Source organism: Stegodyphus dumicola, chromosome 3 (assembly GCF_044657685.1).
Source record: "Stegodyphus dumicola isolate Sdum_Otavi_A_Nest chromosome 3, ASM4465768v1".
Classification (NCBI taxonomy): Eukaryota; Metazoa; Arthropoda; class Arachnida; order Araneae; family Eresidae; genus Stegodyphus; species Stegodyphus dumicola.
Window position 1 is genome coordinate 218,961,674 of NC_140770.1, and position 23,964 is coordinate 218,985,637.

A 23,964-nucleotide genomic window follows, 5' to 3' on the forward strand; every position below is an offset into this window, starting at 1 on the left:
AATTGTTTTTTCTCCTCAGCAATGACAACAGTCTTTTATTTATATGTAAATTCGGCAATACGTTTCAGGTATTTTTTTAATATAATTTACACCGGAATAAAATAACTAAATAAATAATTACATTTTTTAAAATATCAACAAGGCTTCAGATTTCAACGGTCGCAAAGTTTAGAACTCCTGATGCAGTTTTAAGTGTTTAGCATACTATATATATTTTAAGTGTTAGCATACTATATATATTTTAAGTGTTAGCATACTAATATATTTCTATATTTTTCAGTCTTTTCTGAGTTTATCATATCAATATTCAGTTTTCTTAGTAAGATGGCTTAAAAAACTTTTATTTGTGTTTTTATCATTGACGTTTTGTGTGTAATCTTTATTTATTAAAATGCAATTTTAACAGGAGAATCACAAAATATTTAAAAACAGTACATCTTTAGATTTCCAATAGAATATAAGTTCTACCTGTTGGAGATAAAATGATTTATTCCGCACAGTGTTATCACTGCTCGCTTTGAAATCTTTGAATTCATCAATTAAAAATTCCTTATAATTTTACAAAATATGAAATAAATAATAAAGAAGGACGTCATTCTATGAAAATGTTGAATATTTTAATTACATATATCATGAATTAAATGCATTTTTATTATTTAACTTAATCTATTTCAAAATAAGAAAGAAATATTCCTAAGAACTGCATCTTTTGATTTCAAATAGCTTTGTTAATTCGCAACAGACAGATTCATTTTGAAAGATAAATATCTGACATTTTGTAGAAAGGCTCAAAAGAAAAGTGAAACGGCACATATATAACGATTTGACGTTATAACTTCTTTTGAGATTAATAGCCCTTTTTCTGCTAAAAATAAAACTTAAAAAAACTGAGGCATCATATTCAAAATCTTGTAATTTATTATATATAACTTATACAGATTCAGATTTAAAAGAGAGTAATAATTAGTACAGTATTGTATTATGGCAGCAATATCATGAAAAGATGTGTCTATCAAAATGAAATCCAAATGTGATATTATGCTTTCATTTTCTTCAGCTATTGTAAATTATTATTTTCGTTGCTTTGCTTCCATTATTATTCTAACTTTCAATAAAATTAGAAAAGAATCTAATCATAAGCTAACAAAACACTGCACTTTCAGTTCAATTCAAAAAGAATTTTTGTCATATTTTTTTCTGTTAATCACAAATATTCCTGAAAAAGAGTCATAAACATTTAAGCAATTTTTGTTCACACTGTTGGGCTTAAAAGGCCCCAATGACTTAATCTTCGCTCAACTATAAGTTAGTTATACCTAGGTAATTTTTCAGATTAAAAAAAAACAATTTAATTAGTAGTAACTGATTCAGAAGTCAAACAACAAAAATCAAACACTGATTTTTGTTGTTTGACTTCTGAATTAGCATTTGTTCGGCGTGTTATTGTGTCTTAATTAGTAGTAACTGTTTTGTAGTTCTGTCCTGCAATTATAAAGATATATCTTTCTTGCTTTTAGCTTTCTTCTAAAGTTTTGTTTAGTTTAATATTATGAAATAGATCTTACTTAAAACTTACCTAATCTGATGTATTTCATATATAAAATTTTTTACGTTTATTTGTTTAATATTATTTTTGAAAGCTGAAACTGAAGTTATTAACTAAACTGTTATTAATATATTTTAATAAGCCTTCCTTTTAAAATTAAGAGTTCATAGATTTAGCCACTTTCCTGCCATAATTTAACATTTCAGAATTGTTCCAAAAAAATCTCTGAAACTAATTTCTTGGAATTTTAAAATTGTGTTCTACGATTCAAAATACGAATAATAAAATATTTTGCATTCTCTTCAGTTTCCTATATACCAAAATTAAAACGGAGAGTGAGGATTTAAAGATCATCCTTTCAAATATATGAATATATCAAGTGGCATCTGTTAACAGGACCGACTTTAATGTGGAGAAGACTCGCTGGATATGTACCTTCTTGTAAATCCTAAACCCCAGTCCTTCTACATAAATTTCAGATTCTTGTGCAGGCAGATCTCGCGTGTTGCAAAAGACGAAAGATTACTGATTCAACATGCACATGTTTATGCAAATAAAATGTATTCCGATTGTGAGTTGGTATTATTTTACAGATCCTCCAATTATAAATCTTGCTCTTGGGCCTTCCATCAGCTTATCCGGAATCAGAGAAGGAAGTGACGTTTATCTTGAATGCAATATCCGAGCAAATCCCTGGGTTAGCGAAGTAACGTGGCAGTTCGAGGATCACTATGTCTCAAGTAACAAATCATCGGGTGTGATCATAAGTAATCAAACTCTCGTGTTACAAGGTGTAAGAAGGGAACACAGAGGTCGATATAGATGCTTAGCAGGAAATTCAGAAGGTCAAAGTGTCAGTGATTATCTTCATTTGCTGGTACAGTGTAAGTATTCCCTTTTCCTGAATTTACTTTTAAAAGAATGTATTGCATGTATAATGATTATATGTAAGGAAATTTATTACCTAATAAAACCTAAAATAGCAAAATATTATTAGCTTATAACTAAAGCTAGCTGAAATATAAAGGTTTTAAAATCACTATCAGCTCAAGAATTAAGATTAATTCTTTGCGCAGAGATGGAAATTGTTATTTTTAAAAATGTGTCACCCTATAAGGCACTTTCTTCCTACTTTCTGCAAGTCTGTATGCATACTTCTTTGTGTAACGTACATCAATCGGCGCGTATTCGAAAAGTCCAGGTTCGATTCCCTGTGGGGGCATTATTGATTTGTCACCTCTGCTGCTGCAAAATAAGCTAATAATCTGCACACTGGCGCCCGAACTAAAAAAACGTAGTGGCTGATGATTCTTCACCACCGGGATTAGGCGATTGGAGTCCTTAATCCCAAGTCGTCTTTTAGAAGGGAGTATTTTCTCCCTCCTTCCAGCCTTGGTGGTGCAACAGTTAGCAAACTCGAAGCGTATTCGAGAGGTCCAGGCTCAAGCCCCGAACTCGAGATAACTCATTGCTCATTTTTCCCATTTCCAGATCAAAATAACCTAATGACTCTGCAACCTTATACTTAATTTATCACAGTACTCATTCGATTACGCTTTTGAAAGTATGCTATAAGACATATTCTCAAGAATTATAACCAGGACTTTTAAAATAGTTTCTTCTTATTTCAGATAAATAAAGATTCAATAAAATATAAATAATTTTGTAAAAATTTAACTATCATATACCTCAATTAACAATCTACTATGATGTCACTGAAGAATAATTAATCCGTTCGTAACATATTTTAAATACATAATGCATTATTTTGGTAAAAAAAAAAAAAAAAAACTGAAATGTTTCAGATTTTAAATTACGTCCAAAGGGGCGTTCTTTTAACGTTTTGAGTGTTACCTTTATTTATTAAATATCATGTTCTTTGCACTTAAACCATAAAATTCAGTTCAAGAGCAATATCGCAAAATAATGTTAAATTAAGCATATCTTTAGAATTTCCGATATACACAGTCTCGCGAGCTGGAGATAAAAGTATTTTTTTTCTATATAACGTTGCCATTTCTCGCTTTTAAAGCATTGAGTTTGTAAATAAAAAATTCGTTAAATTTTTACAAAATATAAAATCTATAATAAAACAAATTCCAAATTTGGGATTTCAGATGCCCATATTCGCAGTAGTATAAGTAGGATTTCGTCATTCAAAATTCGATGGCTCTATGTACCATTGTTTTATCACAATGCGAGAAATAGACAATCATTTATGCAGATTTTTCATTATTTAATTTCTTCAAATATAATGCAGGACTCTAACATTTTGTGGCAACAGTTTGAAAAGTGAACCGATGTTTATGAGTCCGACGCAAAATCGCAAAACGAAAACAAAGTGCTTCAGGGACAAAGCCCCTTTGGACTAAAAAAAAAAAATTATGTTGTATAAAAACCGAAAGTTCTTGAAAATATTCTCAGATAATTAGAAGAACATAATTATTTAATAATGAAAATTGGAATTTAGATTTAAAAAATCAAATTAGTAAATAAACAGAACATCTTTTTATTCGAGATTAATGCAGTTATTTATAAAATCGCATTGTGTTATTACTTCTGTAATGTAATATGATTATTTTTGTTAAATATTTGTGATATACTGTAAAGAAGACAACAATAACTGAAAATAGTTTACTAATGCCTGTATTACAAAAACGGGTACTGAATTTCAAACCCATCCCAGGTAAATGCTAGATATGTACCTCATAGAATGAAAATGTTTTGAATTAAATTATTAAAGTTCAAATAAATATTAAATTATCCAAGCTTTTCCTGTAACATTAATTTTAATGAAATTTATATGAAAAGGGGGAGTTAAATTTTCTTTTACATTTATTAATGCCTGTTTCATTTAATTATCGGGAGGATTTAATGTTAATGGTATTAATTCAGTCAGGCTCAATTAGTTGTGTAATTTCATCATGAATATTTTTTAATTTATTAAATCAATTAAGCTACTTTTTGAATAATTAAATTACTTTTTAGAAAATAGAATCTAAAAATTTTATTCAGTTATTCCTCAACTCAATTCTATTTATTCATATTGTACATAGAGTTTTGGAAAAACGGAAAAAAAAATTTAAGGTCTTTAGATGTTTTTTCCTTTTTTTTTCCCTTTCTTCTTTTTGCAAAGAATGATACATATATGATACATATATGAAATTTTCTAGGACTAGTTTCCATGGTTTTACGGAAGCATCATCCTTTGCACTTTGGCATCTGAGGGTGATGGTTTGGTAAAACCATCGTAACTAATCCTGAAAATTTTTCGAATATAACGCTGATTTTTATTGTTTAACTTCTAAATTAATATAAATGTTCTTCAGTTATTATGTGCCTGCATTTACGAATTAATGACTGCAGAAGAGTACCACTTGTTCTTTCGAGTAACAACTATATGACATAGTAATAACATATTATATTAATAATTCTGTAGTAATATTACAGATTAATAGTTCTATAGTAATCATTCTGCAGTAGAATTATTCTATAGTAATTATTATGTAGTAATAATTCTATAGTGTATAGTAATAGCATAATCTATTAATAAATTCTAATTAATAATTTTAGTATTTAATTTTTTTCCTTAACGTTAATCGACGGAATAAGTGTTTTATATGTACTTCATGAAAAAAGTGGCAATCAGAGTTTAATATTATTTCTGTCTTTTTATTTTACTATTAAATGTTTAGGTGACTATATATTTCAATTCTTAGAGCCTTTCATGTCCCATCCGTTACATTTCCCGTTTCAGATGCGCCTGTGTGCAAACTGTCTGATCCAAAGGTGTATGGAGTGGCTCGTACAGAAAATGTTAATGTCACGTGTGAAGTGGAAGCCGATCCACCGGATGTGAATTTTCGATGGGCACTGAACAACACCCTCGAGGTAGTCAATCTTCAGAAGTGGTGGAGTGAAGGTTCCAGAAGTGTCCTTAGCTACACCCCAAGAACTCTAGCCGGATATGGTCTCTTGCTGTGTTGGGGCAGTAATGCGATTGGTGGACAGAGAGAGCCGTGTGTTGCTAAAATTATACCAGCCGGTCAGTGGTTTAATACATTTATTTAACTTATAATATTGAAATTTATGTTTAAATGAAGTTATAAAATTATGTTAAATGTTTACACAATGAATGCTTAGCATTTTCCTAGGTAAAGATCATACCATTCTCTTAAGACAAAAGCCTTCCTTTGAAACTTGTAAGTTTTCTTCGTAATTCAGACCCTACTTGCTCCTTACTTAGTTTTGTGAACGTGTTGTATCACCCACCAGATTTTAATTTTTGTTTAATAATTTTTAATCGATGTGTAGCCATTTTGAAAAGATAATGAACTCTTACTGAAGGAAGAGTCTTTATCAAGAGTTAGTAACAGAGCTGTCGTTATAATTAGTATCTTAAGCACTGCAAAATAATGGCCCTTATATCAAATTAAAGAACAAAGCTTTAGTAATTATGCGCATATAATCATAAAGTTTAAAAACGGATGACTTGATTTAAGTGTCATACATCTTTAGACATAGAAAACTTTTCAACATTTCGTGCAAATTACGCGCTTGAAGATTCCTGCTACCTCTAACATGAACAGAACTATTTGTATTCCTTTAGAAACAAGAAACAAATCAGACAAATTTTAATTTTAACATTACATAAAAAATGTAACTTCAAAACATCCTGAATATAATCCATAAGCTGATTTAAAAACTGTGATACTATTTTTAGGTTCTGAAAGTATGTTCTGCTGAATATATATATATAGAGAGAGAGAGAGAGAAAAATAATTAGATGTGGAGTGCTTACTCATAAAGGAAATATTCCATCACTTGAAGCCATTTCACAGTTCATAAATATATGTAAGCATAATAAAAAATATGTAAACAAAATAATTGTAGCAATAAAAGAATGATAGTTAAACATGTAAGGTTTTCCTCCCTCCTGACCACGTACGTTCGTGGTGTAACTAGAAAGCACGTCCGGCTAGCATCGGAAGGTCCGGATTTCGACTCTCGGACACCTTTTTTTTTTTTTTTTTTTTTTTTTTTCATTTTCCTTCTCCTAAATAAATCTGATATCTTAATAAGCACGTGAATATTACACATGGCAAACTGAAATAAACTACAGGAAAATTGCAAGGACGCGCATTTCAAGTAAAATCCAATACCAGAAAGCAATAAAGGAAAACCAAACACCAAAAAAAAAAAAAAAAAAGGGGGGGCTTATTTTGCTTTAAATTAAAATCTCAGGGACAAAAGTGATGTGAAAAAAGAAAAAGAAAAATAATCAATGCGGAATGAAATCATAACGCGTATCTCATCAACGCTTGGGATGTATACAATTCCTAAAAGTGCCCGAAAATGTTTATAGGGTGGAAAATTAGTTTTAAATGCAGAATGGTGTACTTGTTTAGTTAATGTAATCTTTTTCTTAATGTAAAGAATATTTATTATCCAAAGTTTGATGAAAAATAAAATATTAAAATCTTCTTGGAAAATGAAATAAAATAAAATTGCCGATGGAAATACACTTTACTGTTTTAAACAAAAAGAACGCGGCGTTGATAGTTTATTATAACTTGTTTCAGTTTACACTTGACGGACTTCAATACTTCAAACTTTCAAAAATGTATCTTCTTAGTATAACCAAAGCTTCCTCAGACAGAAAATTTTTAAAAAAGGAATTTTATTTAGCATATCAATGTATAACCTTAAGAAATTTTCAACGCGACTTATTTTTAACTACGCGTTAAAATTTTACTTCAGAAAGAGTTATAATTTTGTACACTTTTTTAATGCACTGAAATAATATATAGGGTTTCTTAAAGAATTAGCAAATTATAAGCTTTTTTAGTTAATGCGAAGTTAAAAACTTCTTTTCGAATTTTTTGTGGTAACTAACCCTATTTGAAAAATCTTCTTAACATACTGTTTTACAAAAGGTCTCATCTAACTTCACGCATGTTTATTCTCCACAGCAAACTTTTATCGAATAAACTATACCTTATAAGAATATGCATCGTGTTGTTAAAACAGTATACTATTTATTAAAATTTTCATTGTTTTAATATGTAAGATAATATGTAAGCTTCTACGTATGTGTGATTATTTTTAATATATTCGAAGTTAGAAATGCATTTGCTCATCTACTTTAACTGCTTGTGGTCTGAAATCTATTGTAAGACAAAGACATGTTTAATTAACGAAGTTCTACAATGGTAAACTTTAACTGAGATATTACATTACACAAAGCAACACTACTTAAAATAACTTGGGGGTGAATTAAAAATGGAATCGATTGAGAAAATATTTTCTGTCCAGTGGATTATCTTCGGATTTATTCCACTAAAGCAGAGGCTCCCAACGGTGTCAGTAATGACAGCCTGCTTGTCGATGAAATTTCTTAAAGGGTCAGTGATAATCAATGTGTCTGTCGACAGCCAAGTATTCTCTAAAAGCTGATTCGGATAATCAAGATGCTATTGATTACAAAAACTAAAGGTTACGTTAATTTTTGGAACTTAAAAATGATACGAGGGAAATATTCCTAAATATAAAGTTGTTACTGTACCAACATAATTGACTTCAGCATCTTTTCGCCTAGTGAAAGCGGATTTCAGTCAAGATAATAAATTACTGCTGAAAACACGAAACCGGTTGAATATTTTTTGGAAATAGGTGATTTAAGAATTAATTTAAGCACTTTTAAACCAAGCGCTGAAAGAATAGCATCAGTACATCAAGCGCTACTTTTACGTTAATTATAATCAATCTTTTCTGCAATTTAAATCCGTGATTCTGTTTCTGAAAACTTGTTTATATTTGCAAAATTTAAAATGATAAAACATAAATATAATAAGCCGTTCTTTAAAAAAGCGTGTTTTTCATGTTTTTAGACTAACTGATGTATTTAAGTTATTTATATACAATTATTTGTATCATGCTATATTTCCATAAAAGGAGCCGATGTAAGAAAAGTTTTGGAAATCCCTGTATTAAGCTTGTAAAACAGTGGCTAATAATAAAATATCTTGTAAGTTTAATTTTGTGGGCATTTTTGTACCTCAATACCTCAAGTTGAAAATTCATCACTGTATCCTTCCTAGAAAAATTATTATGCGGAACCGAAGACATTTTTCTTTTTATTTAACTAAATTATAGACTACGATATAATTATATAGACTTAACAAAATATTAAATTAAGAAAACAGGTTGGCCCTGCCAGATAACACGAGTAAATTACTGTGACGATGGTCTCCCTTACGAATATTGCGAGTATTAGCAGTTTGATGTAGTATAGACGTATACATGCTTCTTTCATGATATACAAATTCCATTCAACAAATTCTTGGTTAAAATCTAAGCAAACCTGTAAGTAATGAAAACTGAGGAAATCATGCTAGCACAAGTTTCGGAAGAATTTATCTAACTATTTCACTAATATAGAAATTTCTTGACTGGGAAAACAGAGTAGCTATTTTATTTTACATATCGCTGAGCTGTAAATTTCTTTTAAACACTTTCACAGCGAAGTATCCGAAACGCCCGTGCATTCAGAATTCGGCAGGTCGCTTGAACGCCTCCGTCCATTTTCTATTTAGTGCTTTCCTCCATCACGCTATTGCATGTCTAATTGGTTTTAGGAATTGTTAAATGACGTGCCAATAATTCTTTTTAAGCGACTGAAGAAAGCTGTGTTATGTGTTAGTCCACCTTCCTTCTCCTTTGTTTAGCTATTGATGCTCGCACTTCGTGCTCTAAGGGGAAACTGCAACCAACATTCCCCAAAGAGAGAACTAATCACTTCACTTAAGTAGGTTACTGTTAGCGCTGTAGCGTTCTACTTGGCAGGGGGAGAAGGAAATCTATTTTAACATAAATTTGCAATTCCTCAACATTTCAAGTTATTGAGGGAATAGATTTTGGCCTCTATCAATGCGAAAGAGTTAATAGCAACTTCAAATCAAACATACGTGCCTCTGGATGTTATCCGCGTCCATAATATGCAAGAAATAAGAGAAAAATAGGAACGACGAGTATCACATTGATTACAGAAAAGTAGCAACTATCACAAAGTAGGAAAAATAGAAACTACCGCATTAAAAGTAGAAACTATAACAAAGTAGGAAAAATAGAAACTACCACATTAAAAGTAGAAACTATCACATTACAGAAAAGCAAACTCTGAACTATCACATTAATTACACCCCTGTACAGAATTTTAAAATCCTACCAGGATATCGGCAGTTTTTACTGTAAGGGTACCAGGTTACCTCAGGGTATATCAACTCAAAAATATATGAAGTTCCTTCCATGTTTAATGTGCAGTTAAGTTTATAAAATTGCTATTAAAAGTTTTGATTTGGAGAGAAAGAGCTCATTTTGGAGATCTATAAAATTACTGTAATGAGAGTGGAGCTAATAATATTTGTTTAAGTCTAACATATCATTTCAGCCCTTGAAACACTGGCAGCTGAAACTTTTGTAGCTAATGCTTTAAAATTTCTTTCTTTTCAATAAGCAATAGGTAACAAAATCTTACTGCAAAAATTTCTTCATTCAACTAAATACCAATCAAAAAAATTTCAGATCCAATATTTATTTTAAAATAATTTGCATAAGCATAATTAAAATTTAAATTCTTGCGAATATATTGTTGTACGAGTTTCTTCTCTTCCTCTTTTTGGAAGGTGGGAGTGCACATTGAAATCTATTAAAATCTAAACGTATTATAATGACTTACCAAAACATTTAAATGCATGTGATTCATTAACAGGAATACAGAAGACTTCCATTTTAAAGAAATAATAATAATCGCAGGCAAATGTAAAACATTTGTACCTAAACATATCGCAGCAAATTTCGGTTCATTTATAGCATATTCAATGTATCACCCACTTATCACCTGTATCACTTTCTGCTTACGCATTAGTTCCAAATTTCCTGTACTTTCGGTTATTTCCAACTACCTTCAAAGGAATAAAAATTATTTTGAGATTAAATAGTGAAGAATTTTTTTAGAGATAGTATTTTGGCGAACATCCACTACAGCTGACTATCTTGAGAAGAAAAGCCGTCCACCTAACCAAGCTGAAGAATGGTGATGGGATTTTGTTGTGTTGTATTCTAACTTATCTCACTTGTTTGACAGTAACATTACAACAAGCCACGAAATTAATCATGGCAAGGAGGGCAGGATTGCGTTTCTCGTTCTCAAGAGTATTGAGCACCATACATGTGACATTACGACTTTAGCAGTGACCCACTTCTGATAGTGAGTATCCCAGGGGAACGGATGCAAGAGTCTCCCATCTCTCTTCACTTACCGTCAATCTCTCGAGAGGACTTTCGGCTCTACATATATTTAGAGCGCCCCCATGCAGTAAAGACGCTATACATTTACAAACATCCATGCTTTCTGCGTAATTCGAACCCCGGCCTTCGGTACCACAGTAATTTCCCTAACCACTATATCATCTAAGTGGCTGATAGAAGTTTTCATTTGTTTAAGCGCAAGGCTTAAAATAGTTAGTAAGGAAAAGTCACAACGCGTCACACAAAATGTGCACGTAATTAATTGAACGTACTTTGCAACAGATTACTGAATAACAATCAATGTACGCCATAATGTATTCCCATACTACTAACTAAATAAACTACATTGTTGGTCAATCTAAATGCTTTTTCAGAAAGGAGTAATTTTATTATTGTTTCTTTGTCTGATTTGAAACAGTATCTTCATATGCACTAATAAGGTTTATCCTGATGTGTTTTTAATTCATCGCCTAATTCTAAATTCTCCCTTCTTGGATCCAATAATGAGGGAAGAGCCTTTTTGATTGTAATTACTTACGCATCAATTATTTTTTTTAAATACAATTAAGCTTCACTTCCTAATCGGTCGAAAGTCTCATTTTCCTTTTCCAAACATATGTGTAAAGCTTCAGTTCTGTTTTGATATATGTTTTATTATTCTTAATTGTTTGTTTATTTCATAACTAAGTTTAAAACTTCGTTTTTTTATTCATAGTTTAAAAAATATACTAAGTTGTAAAATTACAACAGAAACATCGTTCACTTTCCTTTCCTGTTGAACGTTACCCTTAATTTAAACAACATTTAAAGGCCAAAGTTAATATTATTTCATTTTTAATTTTTTTAATTGTTTCTTAATATACAGGGTGTCTCAGGATAATTGGAACAAACTTTAAGGCGAGGTAGAGGACCATCGCATGAATTTCGATTTGCATAGCAATCCATGGTTAGAAACTTTATGGCAAGGCAGTATGACAGGTACAAGAAACGAAGAAAGACAACTCAGAGATTATATGAAATATTTATTGGTCGAAGATATTATATGTGCTCTGGTAGATGCTATGTGAAAATATCCCAAAAGATGTTCGCATTTCCACCATTGCTAGCAATCCATGCGTTACACCGTCGGGCCAGGGATTGGCGGACTCGCTCAAATGCACCTGGATTTTGTCGGATATCCGCGGAAGCATAGACAATTCTGGCAACCAGATCAATTTTGGAATCCACAGGTGTTGCGTATACAACCATTTCAGTGCACTCCATAGAAATAAATCCATGCTACTTAAATCAGAAGAGCGCGGTGGCCCGATTCAAATGTTCACGAATACATCTGTCATAATGGAGAGATGCCCTATCATGCTGAAACCATATACGGCGTCTGACATGTTGTGGTATATGTTGAAGTAAGCTTGGTAGCACGTCTTGCAGAAAGATGAGATAATCCGCAGGTGTCGCAACAAGTAAGCCTCGACAAAGTGATCGCCGACCACACCAGACCAAACATGCACTGAAAAGCGATGTTGGGTAGCATGTGGTCTTATGTCATGGGAATACTTTCCAGCCCATAAATGCGCATTGTGGTGGTTTAACACACCATTTCGATTCAAGTACGCCTCATCCGTAAATAAAACGTTGGATGGGAAATGCGTTTCTTGGCGACAATGGTCATAGCGTGTGTTTTATGCACCACCGTGCATAACGCACACGCTCAAGACGATTTGTGGGGATCAGTGACGGTACTCTTTGAAGATAGTATAGGTGTAAGCCTTCACGTTGCAAAACACGATGAATACTACTCCGAAATCCTCCGACAGGGCGCCACGGAATATACATCCGACCTATGGAAATGCCAAGCGAAGTAATGTCTAGACCGTGGAAAATCTACTAGCTAGCTCCTCGTAGCCTCAGTAGAGGCTGGCAGGTCAGTCGGGCATTTATTGTTCATAATCAAAAGAGTTTACATATTACAATTGCACAAAATAATTTACAAGACATCTTTGCCATAGGCACATGTATATTCTTACAATGATGATTATTTGTGTATCATTTACTTATCGAGGTATCTTAATTAACAAAGAATTATGCACATATACTTACATTACAATTATATGCAAATTATTATACACAATATAACTTACCATCGATATTGATCTAGTGTACATAAGTTTATACATTGCAATCTCCTTAATTGATCCAGTGTACATAAATTTGTACTTTGACAATAATTGGGAAAATTACACAAAATAAACTCCATGCGAAGTGTTATACTCCAATATACAATTTACATAATAAATATAAACAATTAAATATTGTAACTGCTTATCAACATCAGGGATCCACAATAGATAAAAGTAATACAAAGTAGTATCTGTGCAAAGTACCATTCACCAATATGTGAAATCAGTCGCAGCGACGGGTCGTACGCTGGTACTCGGATTCTTTCAAACAGTAATCCAACACATTTTTTTCCATACTGGGCGTTCGAGTCGCTCGTGGCTCGCCCTTACTATGCCTGTTACCTCTTAATGATCCATATTCACACAAATCGTGATAGTAAACATCCGGCAGTTCGGTGCATCTCTCTGTGGGTACCTCTCGAGATACAATCTTTCTGCTGCACGTGCATTCCCTTCTGCCAATACGTAAATCAGGTGCATATATGCCAGCTCGTTTTTAGTGAAGCGTTCCATACTCCTCTGCGGGCGATTGACAGCTCAAAAGACTGCGGCAATTCAGGTCTGTTTCCTCCAATACTCTTGTCAACAATGGCACCTCGCGCCGATCGAAGACCTTTCCAAATATCGAATGCTACGCAAACCTAAAACCTTGTGATGTCCCTTACCTCACCTTAAAATGTGTCCCACTAATCCTGGGACACCTTGTATATAACGAGGAGAGAAAGCGAGGTCTTACTCATTTTGCAATCCAGTTCATAGTGGTTCAATGATATTTAAGTCTGGTTGTTGTGTAGATCAGGAAAAATGTGTAATTTATCCTCATGTACTTCAAACTACGACTGAATATTATGACTTCGACGAATGGGAAGCATTACCTACCTGAAAGGTTCAGTTACCTGCAGCAAACAGCATCTACGACAGTGATTGTTTGGACACTGCTGTCTGAAATGCTTATCATGACAATAATATCTACACTTTCTTATAAGTTGATGACTGGTTCTGTTGTAATCCACGATATTATTGCTCCAAATGTAATGGAAATACTAACATATTTTATTCAACGCAGCAGCCAAATCAAGATCAGAAGCTTCTACCAGTATTTTCTGGATATAAACTTGTTCTGAGGTGAAAAATAATGCGAAGTTTGACTCACATGAGAACAGTACAAGTTTCTCTTGCTCCCTTCCTATGCTTTACATTCCTAACACCACTGCGACATCTATGCTTTGTTTTTATTTATGAAACAAAAGATTTCGGAGCATCTCTTTGGTAAGTACTCTGTTTATGCATTTAGTACTGCATACGTCAAATCTGGGTTTTGTGGACGTAGAGCAATTAGCTTTCTTGGCAGTAGTTTTTCTTTTCGACGTAACAATCCTATACCTTCCTGGCTCTGTCAGTAAACTTCGTTTACCTCCTACAGCTATCTGTTACACATGATATTTTCCCTAAAATATTGTTTGTTATCCTGACTTTAAAGAAGGTATCTCTCAATATTCGGGATAACTTGAGAAGTAAGGTTATACATGCACTATCAAGTTGAACACCAACAATTTGACTCATTTGTACCTCAGCCAAATCCTACATTTTCCTACACTACGGATTAATTTTTACACTCCGCACACAAAATTTGCAATTTTGAAAATACAAAGCATACTTCTCTCATATTGGACAATCCCTGGTCTAGGAAATACTAATTTAAAATACTAAATAAAAAACAGACTAAATTTGTTTGTCTTATTATAATTCCTGGTTTTAATCAAATTTCTATTTCTTCAAAAAGGTTTTCTAATTATATATATATAATGAAGAAAGAGACATCTGTAGAAATTATATAATTTAGAAAGTACATTATTAAGATTTTTGAGTGAAGTAAATAAGTTTAAACAATATCAGTAAAAAAAAAAATTTTAATGCATATGTTTAAAACAAATGTAAGTTCTGAATTCTAAATTCTTACATAAAATAACCACAATTTAAGAATCATAAGCAAGAATAATAATAAAAATACCCACAGCAAATAAATTCTGTAAAATAGCAATAGTAACCAAATAGAAAAAGTGAAAATTTCAGATTGTATTATAATAATTACAGTATGAGGATTAAGTACCCAGCTTGGCTTTGCAAACCAAAACGAACGCACACTGTCCATTTTTATGTATGTATATATATATATATATATACATATATGATAAATAAAAACAAAGCATTTCAAACCCTAATCCATTAGCGCTCTGAACGCAGTAACAGATGCGGTAACATAAAAAATTTTAATAATGCAAAATAAATTAATAGTGGTGGTAATAATTGTCTTTATATGTATTGAAAAAACTTAAAACTTGTAAATTAGAAGAAAAAGCTTACACAATATTGGAAAATTATTTAAATTTAGTTTTAAAAATTGATACAGAATAAAATTTTATTAACAAGTAAGTTGCAGTCTCTATTTTTTAAATTCAGTTCAAAGAAGTTCGAAAATGGAGGGTCTTAGTTTGAAATTATCTTCTTATACATATATATATAATATCAACCTTTATAATAATTAATTCAAATTAGCGAAATTTGAACACGTTCCCCTCTTCATTTTAAAAGTAGCTAAGCAGTAACTTTTCTAATATAATCTTTAGTTCCTGTAATTCTGAAAAGTGGTCCCTCATCTATCTTTGTTGCGAAATTATTCCTGGGAATGCAATGAAATCTCAACCCAGCATCCAAATATTAACCTGTTATGTATTTGAAATGCAACTCGCTTTCTATAAACATTCTTGTAATGTAATCCGAAATGTAATCTGTTTGATATAATCATGCCTTTGTATAGATCTTTGCTATGTAATCTCGCTTTCATCTCTTAGTGGCCTCTTTATGCTCTTCCCCTTCACCAGAGCAACATGCTGCTACCTTATAAAATATATTTTTCAAGTTTATCCAATGTAAAACATTAAGAATAAGGCGCTATGGCGTCGGTTTAATTTGTGTTGGATTAAATGAAAATGTACGCCAACCATGAATAAAAAGGAAATAATTGAATTTGGCCACGTCTGCAAGTTTCTGACTTATGCTTCCATCTTTCACGCTACGTTATCTCAAGGAGCTTCTTCTTATTCTTCTTATTTCATTACAATTAGTCCACCTTAGGGAAAAGTCCCGTTTCACCAAAAATTTTAATGCAAATCTACGTCGCGCTTGTTAATTTTATTTTCTGAATTCATAATGAAATCCTTCTTTAGGTTCTGCACAATGTTGCTCCTCCGCGATTTAAAAAATTGCTTTAAAGATGCTGTTAACCACCATTACTTCAAAACTTACTTGGAATCTTTTGAATGATCTTCAAAAACATAACGCGTTTACAAGAAATGTTTTCAGCTCCCGTGTTTGAGCTATTTTCGTAAGCTTCAGTTTCAATATGGAACATGAGCTAAGATAATCACTCATAAGTACCATTTATTCCGTATGTGTGAACTGACAGTAAAACAAAATTCATATACGTGCTCAGTGAAACAAATATGTTTAAAGGGATTTTATTAATTTTTACATGCATTACTTCTGTTTCGAAAATCTACAATTCTGATTTTTCCATTTAATTTATGTGTTAATAATTTATGTGTTAATAAATACAATTTAAAATGTTCTGATAATCATCGAATAAAAATGCAAAATGCCAATAATATAAATTACATTTAAATTTAGATATGCTGTTTTTCTTATTATATTGTATTTTAAAAACTTTGCACAGTTTTATGAAGTTATCAACCAAAACTTTTACTGCATAAAAATCTGAATTTTAACAATGTGGTCTAATAAATAAAGTAGAGTATTTCAACACTTCAATATTATTTTATTTAATTAATATTAGTAAATTTTAAAGTTATTAATAATTATATTTAAGGAATTATTTTAAGTATGATATTATTACGTCTAACTTGTAGGCATGAGTTAAATGTAAGAAATGAATGAAATTATTTTAAATATCAGCTCAGAAAATAGATATAAAAATTATGATTTGAATATAATATGGAAAATACATAATATTTAGAAACTTCAGTATTGTTATGGTGAATATGAAAGTATTAAAAATTTTAAAAAGGTGAATAATTTCATGTAAGAAAAACGTGAAGTTTTCATAATTATGAAATAATTAGTTAATTAATATTATACTGAAATTGAAACACGTCATACTGTTTCTTCTTTGTATTATGAAAATGAAGGATTAAAAATTTTATGATAGTAGAAATATAAATTTAAATACCTATTTTTGAATTAATTAAATAAAGAATTTTAATCTTTTTTAAGGAAAGATCAGTAAGTGTCATTAATAAAGTAGAGAAGTGAATGAAATAATTTTGAGGTATTTTTAAAATGTTCGAATTAATGTCAGTTTTATAATTACTCTGAAAATGAAGTGAATATAAAAAATAAGAAAAACTAATACAGCTAAGTAAAATTTCAAAATTACGGTAAATGAATGTTGAAAATTTATAGGTGATTTTCTGCTAAGTATACAGTATGTTGAAGAAGAACTGGTTCAAAACTGACGCACTCTTTTTCCTCTGCTAGTTGTTTCTTTTACCCTCCTCATGCAATATAAAGTTGAAGGTCCCCACCTTCTGAAAAAAATGTAACTTTTTCAACAGAATTACTGTTATTGTTGTCTTGTTCATATTACATGGAACAGTGGTTGCCACAGCCTACTCCGAAGAGAGGTTGGACTTCTATTTTCCACCCCCAGTTTTAAGCCGCATATTTAGAGTGCTGCCATGACGCACCGACACTATACGTTTACAAGCATCCATGTCTTACCTGCGATTCGAAACCGGGCCCTTCGGTGCAGTAGTAGGCTCCCCTAGCCACTATACCGTCTGGGCGACGTACAGAATTATTATTTTTTAATGTAATGGAATATGGTTTTATTATTTTATAACGGAATAAGTACTCTAGTTCACAAAGGCCAGGTATCTTATGTAAGAAAGGGAGGCTTTATACGTAACTATAGAGCATCCCTTAACCATTGATGAATTAATACATCAGTTAGTTTAAGTGGATTAGCCTAACAGATAAATACGTCTGTATTTGCAGAAAGCTTTGGGATCATCTAGTTTTGCATAAGACATAAAAATTAGAAATGCAATAATAAAACTAAAAACCACAATTTCGGTAAGCCTATTATAAAATTTATGATGTTGAAATATAAAATAAATGCTGAAAATTAGTTCGAAATCTTGAAATTTGTTCGGATTATTCAAAATAAGTGACGGGTACATAAATGTTTTATAATTGTGATATTGTGTGTAAAGTTTTCAAAAGACTTTTCTGAAAAAGCATGATCATGTGGACATTAAAATATTATAAAAATATGTATTTTTAATTATTTTATATAAAAGTTTATTATTTATATTTATATTTTTCAAATGATTTCTCTTTATTTGTTAATACTTTAACGCTTTCCATCTAAAATTTATTTTCTCTTGATAAGCCTTTTTCTCCTTGAAGGGGGGGGGGGTATGTAAAAGCAAAATATGTAAGATTCTAATAATAAATTAACAACAGCAAAATTCGGCCACTCTCGCCTCTTCAGTCTAAAATTAGCAAAGCAATAATATTACTAATATGGTCTTTATTTCCTGTAATTCTGAAGTGTGATCCGCAGTTCCTCCTGGAATGCGATGAAATTTGAACCCAGCATCCGAATATTAATCTGGTATGCATCTGAAATTTAATTCACTTAATGTAAAAATTCTCGTAATGTGATCCGAAATGTAATCTGTTTAATATAATCATGTCTTGGTGTAAAACGTCCTTTTGCGCAATCATCCTTTTGCTATTCAGTTATGTCACTACCACCTGGTCATTTCTTAAAAATGTGAACTGTGTATTCTACTAAATACCTAAACTATTACATCAAATCTCTGTTCGTCAAAAGGGTCATTTCATCACCACAAATCATGCTTATTTTTATTATATATATATATATATATATATATATATATATATACATATATATATAAACTTTAAGCATTTAATGTTAAAAGTCAATTGGAGTCGAAACAAGGCAAATTTTATGAATAACGTAAATGTAAGAAGCGAATGAAATAATTTTAAATATTTGCTCAGAAAATGAGTATAAAAATTATGTTTTAGAATAATATAGAAAATATGTAATATTTAGAAAAATCATAAAATTTAGAAAAATTGATGAATATATAAATATTGCAAATTTTAAAAAGGTAAATACGTTCGTATAACAAAAAAGTAAGTTCATATTTTTTAAAATTATGAAATGATTAATTAATTAATATTATTCTGAAATTTTAACAGGTAAGTAATAACGTTTCTGCTCGGTTTAATGAAAGTGAAAGATAAAACATTTTATAGTATTAGAAATATAAATTTAAATACTTATTTTTGAAATAATTAAACAAGGAAATTTAATCATTTTTGAGGGAAAATCATTAAATTGTAATACATGCACACACACACACACACACACATATATATATATATACATGTATTCGGCAGCGAGGTATATGTATATATATATATATATATATATATATATATATATATATATATATATATATATATATATATATATATATATATATATATACACATATACATATATACATGTAAGATGAGATAAAATACGATGGCTGAAGCTAAAAAATTATTGTTGACCACAAAATTGACTATTCTAGATTTGATGTTCTCCGCGAAGTTCATCTTTGCTCTCAAATTTGGGATCTTTCCAAGTTATATAGCGCTGCTTGCAAAAGGAAACTAAAACATAAACTTAGCCAATCGCAGCTTTGCTGTATATATGCACCTACCTAGTCGTAAATACTGCTTCAGGAGCAATTACATCTCTTCTTCGACCTCTTACCTTCTCCTGTCACGCAACACCGCTGCGCTACTATGCTTACTTATCTAAGATGACGTCTTACTTTTTTAACATGTGTACATAAAAATTTTTGTATTGAACTGTGATCGAAAAGTATATTGTCTACAAAGATATTATTTGATATGCGTGAAAATAAATATTGTGATTCTTCAAGCTCAGTTTTGTTAGCTGCATCATCATGCTTTCACCCTCAGCCACTACGACTGCTGGATGCTAAACTACGCAGTTTTTAAGCAGTGCATTTAAAATATCACACACACACACACATATATATATATATAAACTTTAAAAATACTTAAAAATTTTAAATTTTAACTTTAAAATTTAAAAACTTTAAAATTTTAAATTGATCTTAAAAAAGCAATCAATGTAAGCTGTGTCTTCGTCAGTCCAACCCCTAAATATCGAAATACCTCAAACCTATGCACAACTTCAAAAAGAAATGTGAAATACTAGAAAAAGTTTAAAAATGTTTTTGAGTAGATTGAGTACAAAAGTAAAACTTGAAACGAACATTTTAATACTTGAAAAAACAAAACCTTATGAACATTATTTTTAATTCAGAACTGTAAATAACAGAACTATATGCAAATTTTGAAAACGTACAAGTCGGGTTTAAAAAATAGCGAAAATCATAAGAGGGGAGAATCCAAAAATATGTAAAACTGAAGTAATCAAACATATGCAAAGATAAGAGAGATAAATTAAAATTTGACCTAAAAAATATAAAATGGAAAATAAACAATAAAAATAGAGGGGGGAATTCTTAAAATCTGTATCACAAGACTATAAAGTTTTGAAATAAAAAATTTATGTACACCTGCAAGTAGTAAAGTCTAATGAATTTAGATAAACTAAGAATTTGAGCTGATTGAACTCAATAAAATAATTAGAAAACCTTCTATTGCAACATAAAAATAATGAATCTTATAAAAGTCGCCAGTTTGAATTCAAGTGAAGTATTAATTCGCTCCAGTTCAACAATTTGTTGTTCAAACTTTGTAGTATTTCGTTTAACGAATGGAATAAGTTGTAGTGTTTAGTAAGAAAATAATGAATTTTTGAAATTTAGTGAATTGAGCAAAAAGTGTTTTTGAAAGAGAAAAAAATGTGAGGAATAAATAAATTTAAAAATTTTAATTCATATATAGTAAAGGTTGTTTCAAGCAAACTGTGAGAGGAAATATAGAGAACGTTAAACAGGAATTTAAAGAAAAAATATAAATTGAAGGTAACCTAAAATATGTATATGTATTCTAGTTTTAGGATTACCAGTAAAATAGCAAGGAAGGCAGGGTTGCCACATTTGGCGAGAAATCGTCCATTTGACGACACAATTGGCGATATGCCATGGACGAATGGAGAACCTTCTGGAACGAATTCTTACCGGTTTAGCCCAGAATGTTCTCGAACACAAGCCGAAAGCTATATAAACCCTGCTGTTCCGCAGTCAGTGAGTGTGCCTCGTCTAGCGAGCTGATAGTCAGTCATTGAGCGAGTGTCTCGAATCTAGCGCCGAGTTGGTCGTCGAGTGCATCGAAGAGTCTCTTAGTGTATCGCGGTTAGTGCATCGTCGAGAGAGTGTGTTAGGCTCCGGGAACGACTGAAACGAAGAGTCGGGAGCTGTGCTCTGTGTCGTCGAGTGCATCGCGAGCTGTAGCGTGGAGAGTCTCGAGAGTACGTGGAATTCCGAGAACGACCGAGCAGAGTCAGGAGCTATACTCTAGTACTCTGTCGTGAAGCTGTCTCCACTGTGATAGCCTGATAACCTGGAGGCTGTGTCGCTGATCGTGTCAGCGTGTTTATAGTAGTTCATCGGCGACTGTGAAACGTGTTTTGGAGCTGTCCTGACAATATTGGCCAATAAAGTGTGTTATTCGATACTTCATCAAGTGTCGTCGTTATTCACTCCAAATCCACACGAACCCCGTACGAACGTGAAGGAAGAAAATAACGTAACAACTGGTGTCAGACGAAAAACTTTTATTTATATATTTAATTTATTTTATTAATTTATTTTTATTTATATATATAATATAAGTGTTTGCTCTCCAAAATCATCCGTGAGATATTTTGAGTCTTACTGAACATCGTTAATTACATGAGTACATACTCGAGTTGACTGCTACGATTTAACACAGTGTTACAATTTTACTGCGATTGTTGATTTAACTTTCGAATGTTTTCATTGCTGCGTATCATATTTTGAGAAATAGTATTGCATATATGTCTTCGTTACTAGTTGACACTACGGAAAGCAAATACAATTTCTTAAAAGCACTCACTGAGTGGAGCATACACTGGGATTTATTCCAATATATTTTAATATCCTAGGGCAAAACTACACAAAAAGCTCGATGCCATTTTATTCCTACCATAAACGACTGTCTACACTTGTAGTATTTGAAATATCTGCATTATAAAAGTGCGGCGACTCTTTTGAAAGCTGAAGTTTGTTTTTTTGCAGCTATATTTTTCTTGTGTAAATATGCTTTTGAATATATTTCGTTATATCCTTAGACGCATTCCAGCATTTCGACTTCTGCAATAGAAGAGACTAATGCAATAAGCCGTTTAAAATGACTTAGTTTTAATATTTAATAATAATTATTACTTCTAGTTTTTCTAGGATTATGTTTAACATATAAACTTCTCTTACATCTTACGAATATAAGGCTTCCAGTATCCTAAGAGAATTGTATCATATGTCTTGGAAATCTTAATTTAATGGAACTATAAAGAGTATAAAAAGTGTAACTATAAATAGTATAAACTATAATATCAAACCTATGAAAAGCTAAAATATTGAGAAATTGTATCTAGCCAATTCCTGCGAGGCTTTTCATTGTACAAGAAACAAGGTCTAAGGAAACTTTTTTAATACAGTTGTAAGTCTTAAAAAATTAGTAAATGCAAGCATTTGCTTCCATTCAAAACAAATTCTTAAATTTTAAATCAGTGCCATGATTAATTCTGGCTTTTCATAAGGAAGGGATAATGCTTATCACTTCTGTGGAATTCTGTAATGGACAAATCTAGAGCGCGGTTTCTAAGAATATTTTTTAAAAAACTGAAATGATAGGAAAATAAGTACTAAAATGAAGAAGAAGCAGAAATGATTAGAAAAAAATTGCAGAACCCTGAGTATTGCAGACTTGATGAAAACTTCAGTGTTTAAAAGCTCAGTTCCTTACTTTCTGTTTATCTTTGAACATTTTTATTAGAAATTTTCTCACAGCATTTGTTCTAACTGTCCCACAACATTTCCATAAATCATAAATACCATGGGGTCCCCAAACCAAAAAGTTTAAGAAACCCTGGTCTAGTTAAATTAAACCCTCAATTTTTCTCATTCCGGGCTATGCATAACTAGGTTCATAAGGCAATTTTTAAATCGGTTGTACGTGAATCATCAATCTTGGATAAAATTTGGAGCGAGATCTTACCTCCTAGTCGATTCAGCTTATATTCAAAAATACATATTGAATTCATAACTATTATAAAATCTTCCTAATTTTAAATTGTGTATATATTTAAGCATCGATAGCCATGTTTCAGCAATTTTGAATTTTGTGAACAAGATTATACGCATTTGTAAATATTGTTTCTCAATTTTTGCATATTCTTTTCTCTTATAATAAAAGTTTACTTCGAAATTAATGATTATCTTTTATTACCCTTTAAATTTTATTATTATAAATAGGTATAATTTATAATAAACTCCGTTCCGAAATTTCTACGAATTTCAGTCATTTGAAGACGCATCGGCGAGTTTGAAATCAGTCAGTTTGAAGTACAATGGATGAAGCAGCCCTATGTTCTTACATAAACGTGCTAGTATTCATGCATCTTGCATTTTTCAAAATTTAAAAGCATTGGATGGATTTAGCTAATTTTTAAAATCTTGAGTCATGAACTAAACTCAGTTTTGCATAAATTGATTAAATAACGGCGCATAAACAAATTTTCATTTCAAGTAATTGTGTTATTGCAACAACGGTGTCTGAATCAAGATCCTGATGGTGAACGTAACTCAC

The 23,964-nt window shown here is 31.2% G+C and overlaps 1 protein-coding gene across 3 annotated transcripts in view; it reads left to right on the forward strand.

The window, feature by feature from the left end:
* LOC118185156 (protein turtle-like) overlaps nucleotides 1-23,964 on the forward strand; it is a 657,136-nt gene that overhangs the window by 411,277 nt on the left and 221,895 nt on the right. For all 3 annotated transcript variants that reach the window (XM_085813856.1, XM_085813857.1, XM_085813858.1), the window contains exons 6-7: nucleotides 2,140-2,430; nucleotides 5,304-5,591. In XM_085813856.1, the coding sequence (XP_085669982.1) occupies nucleotides 2,140-2,430; nucleotides 5,304-5,591 (579 nt within the window). The remainder of the gene's footprint in view (nucleotides 1-2,139; nucleotides 2,431-5,303; nucleotides 5,592-23,964) is intronic.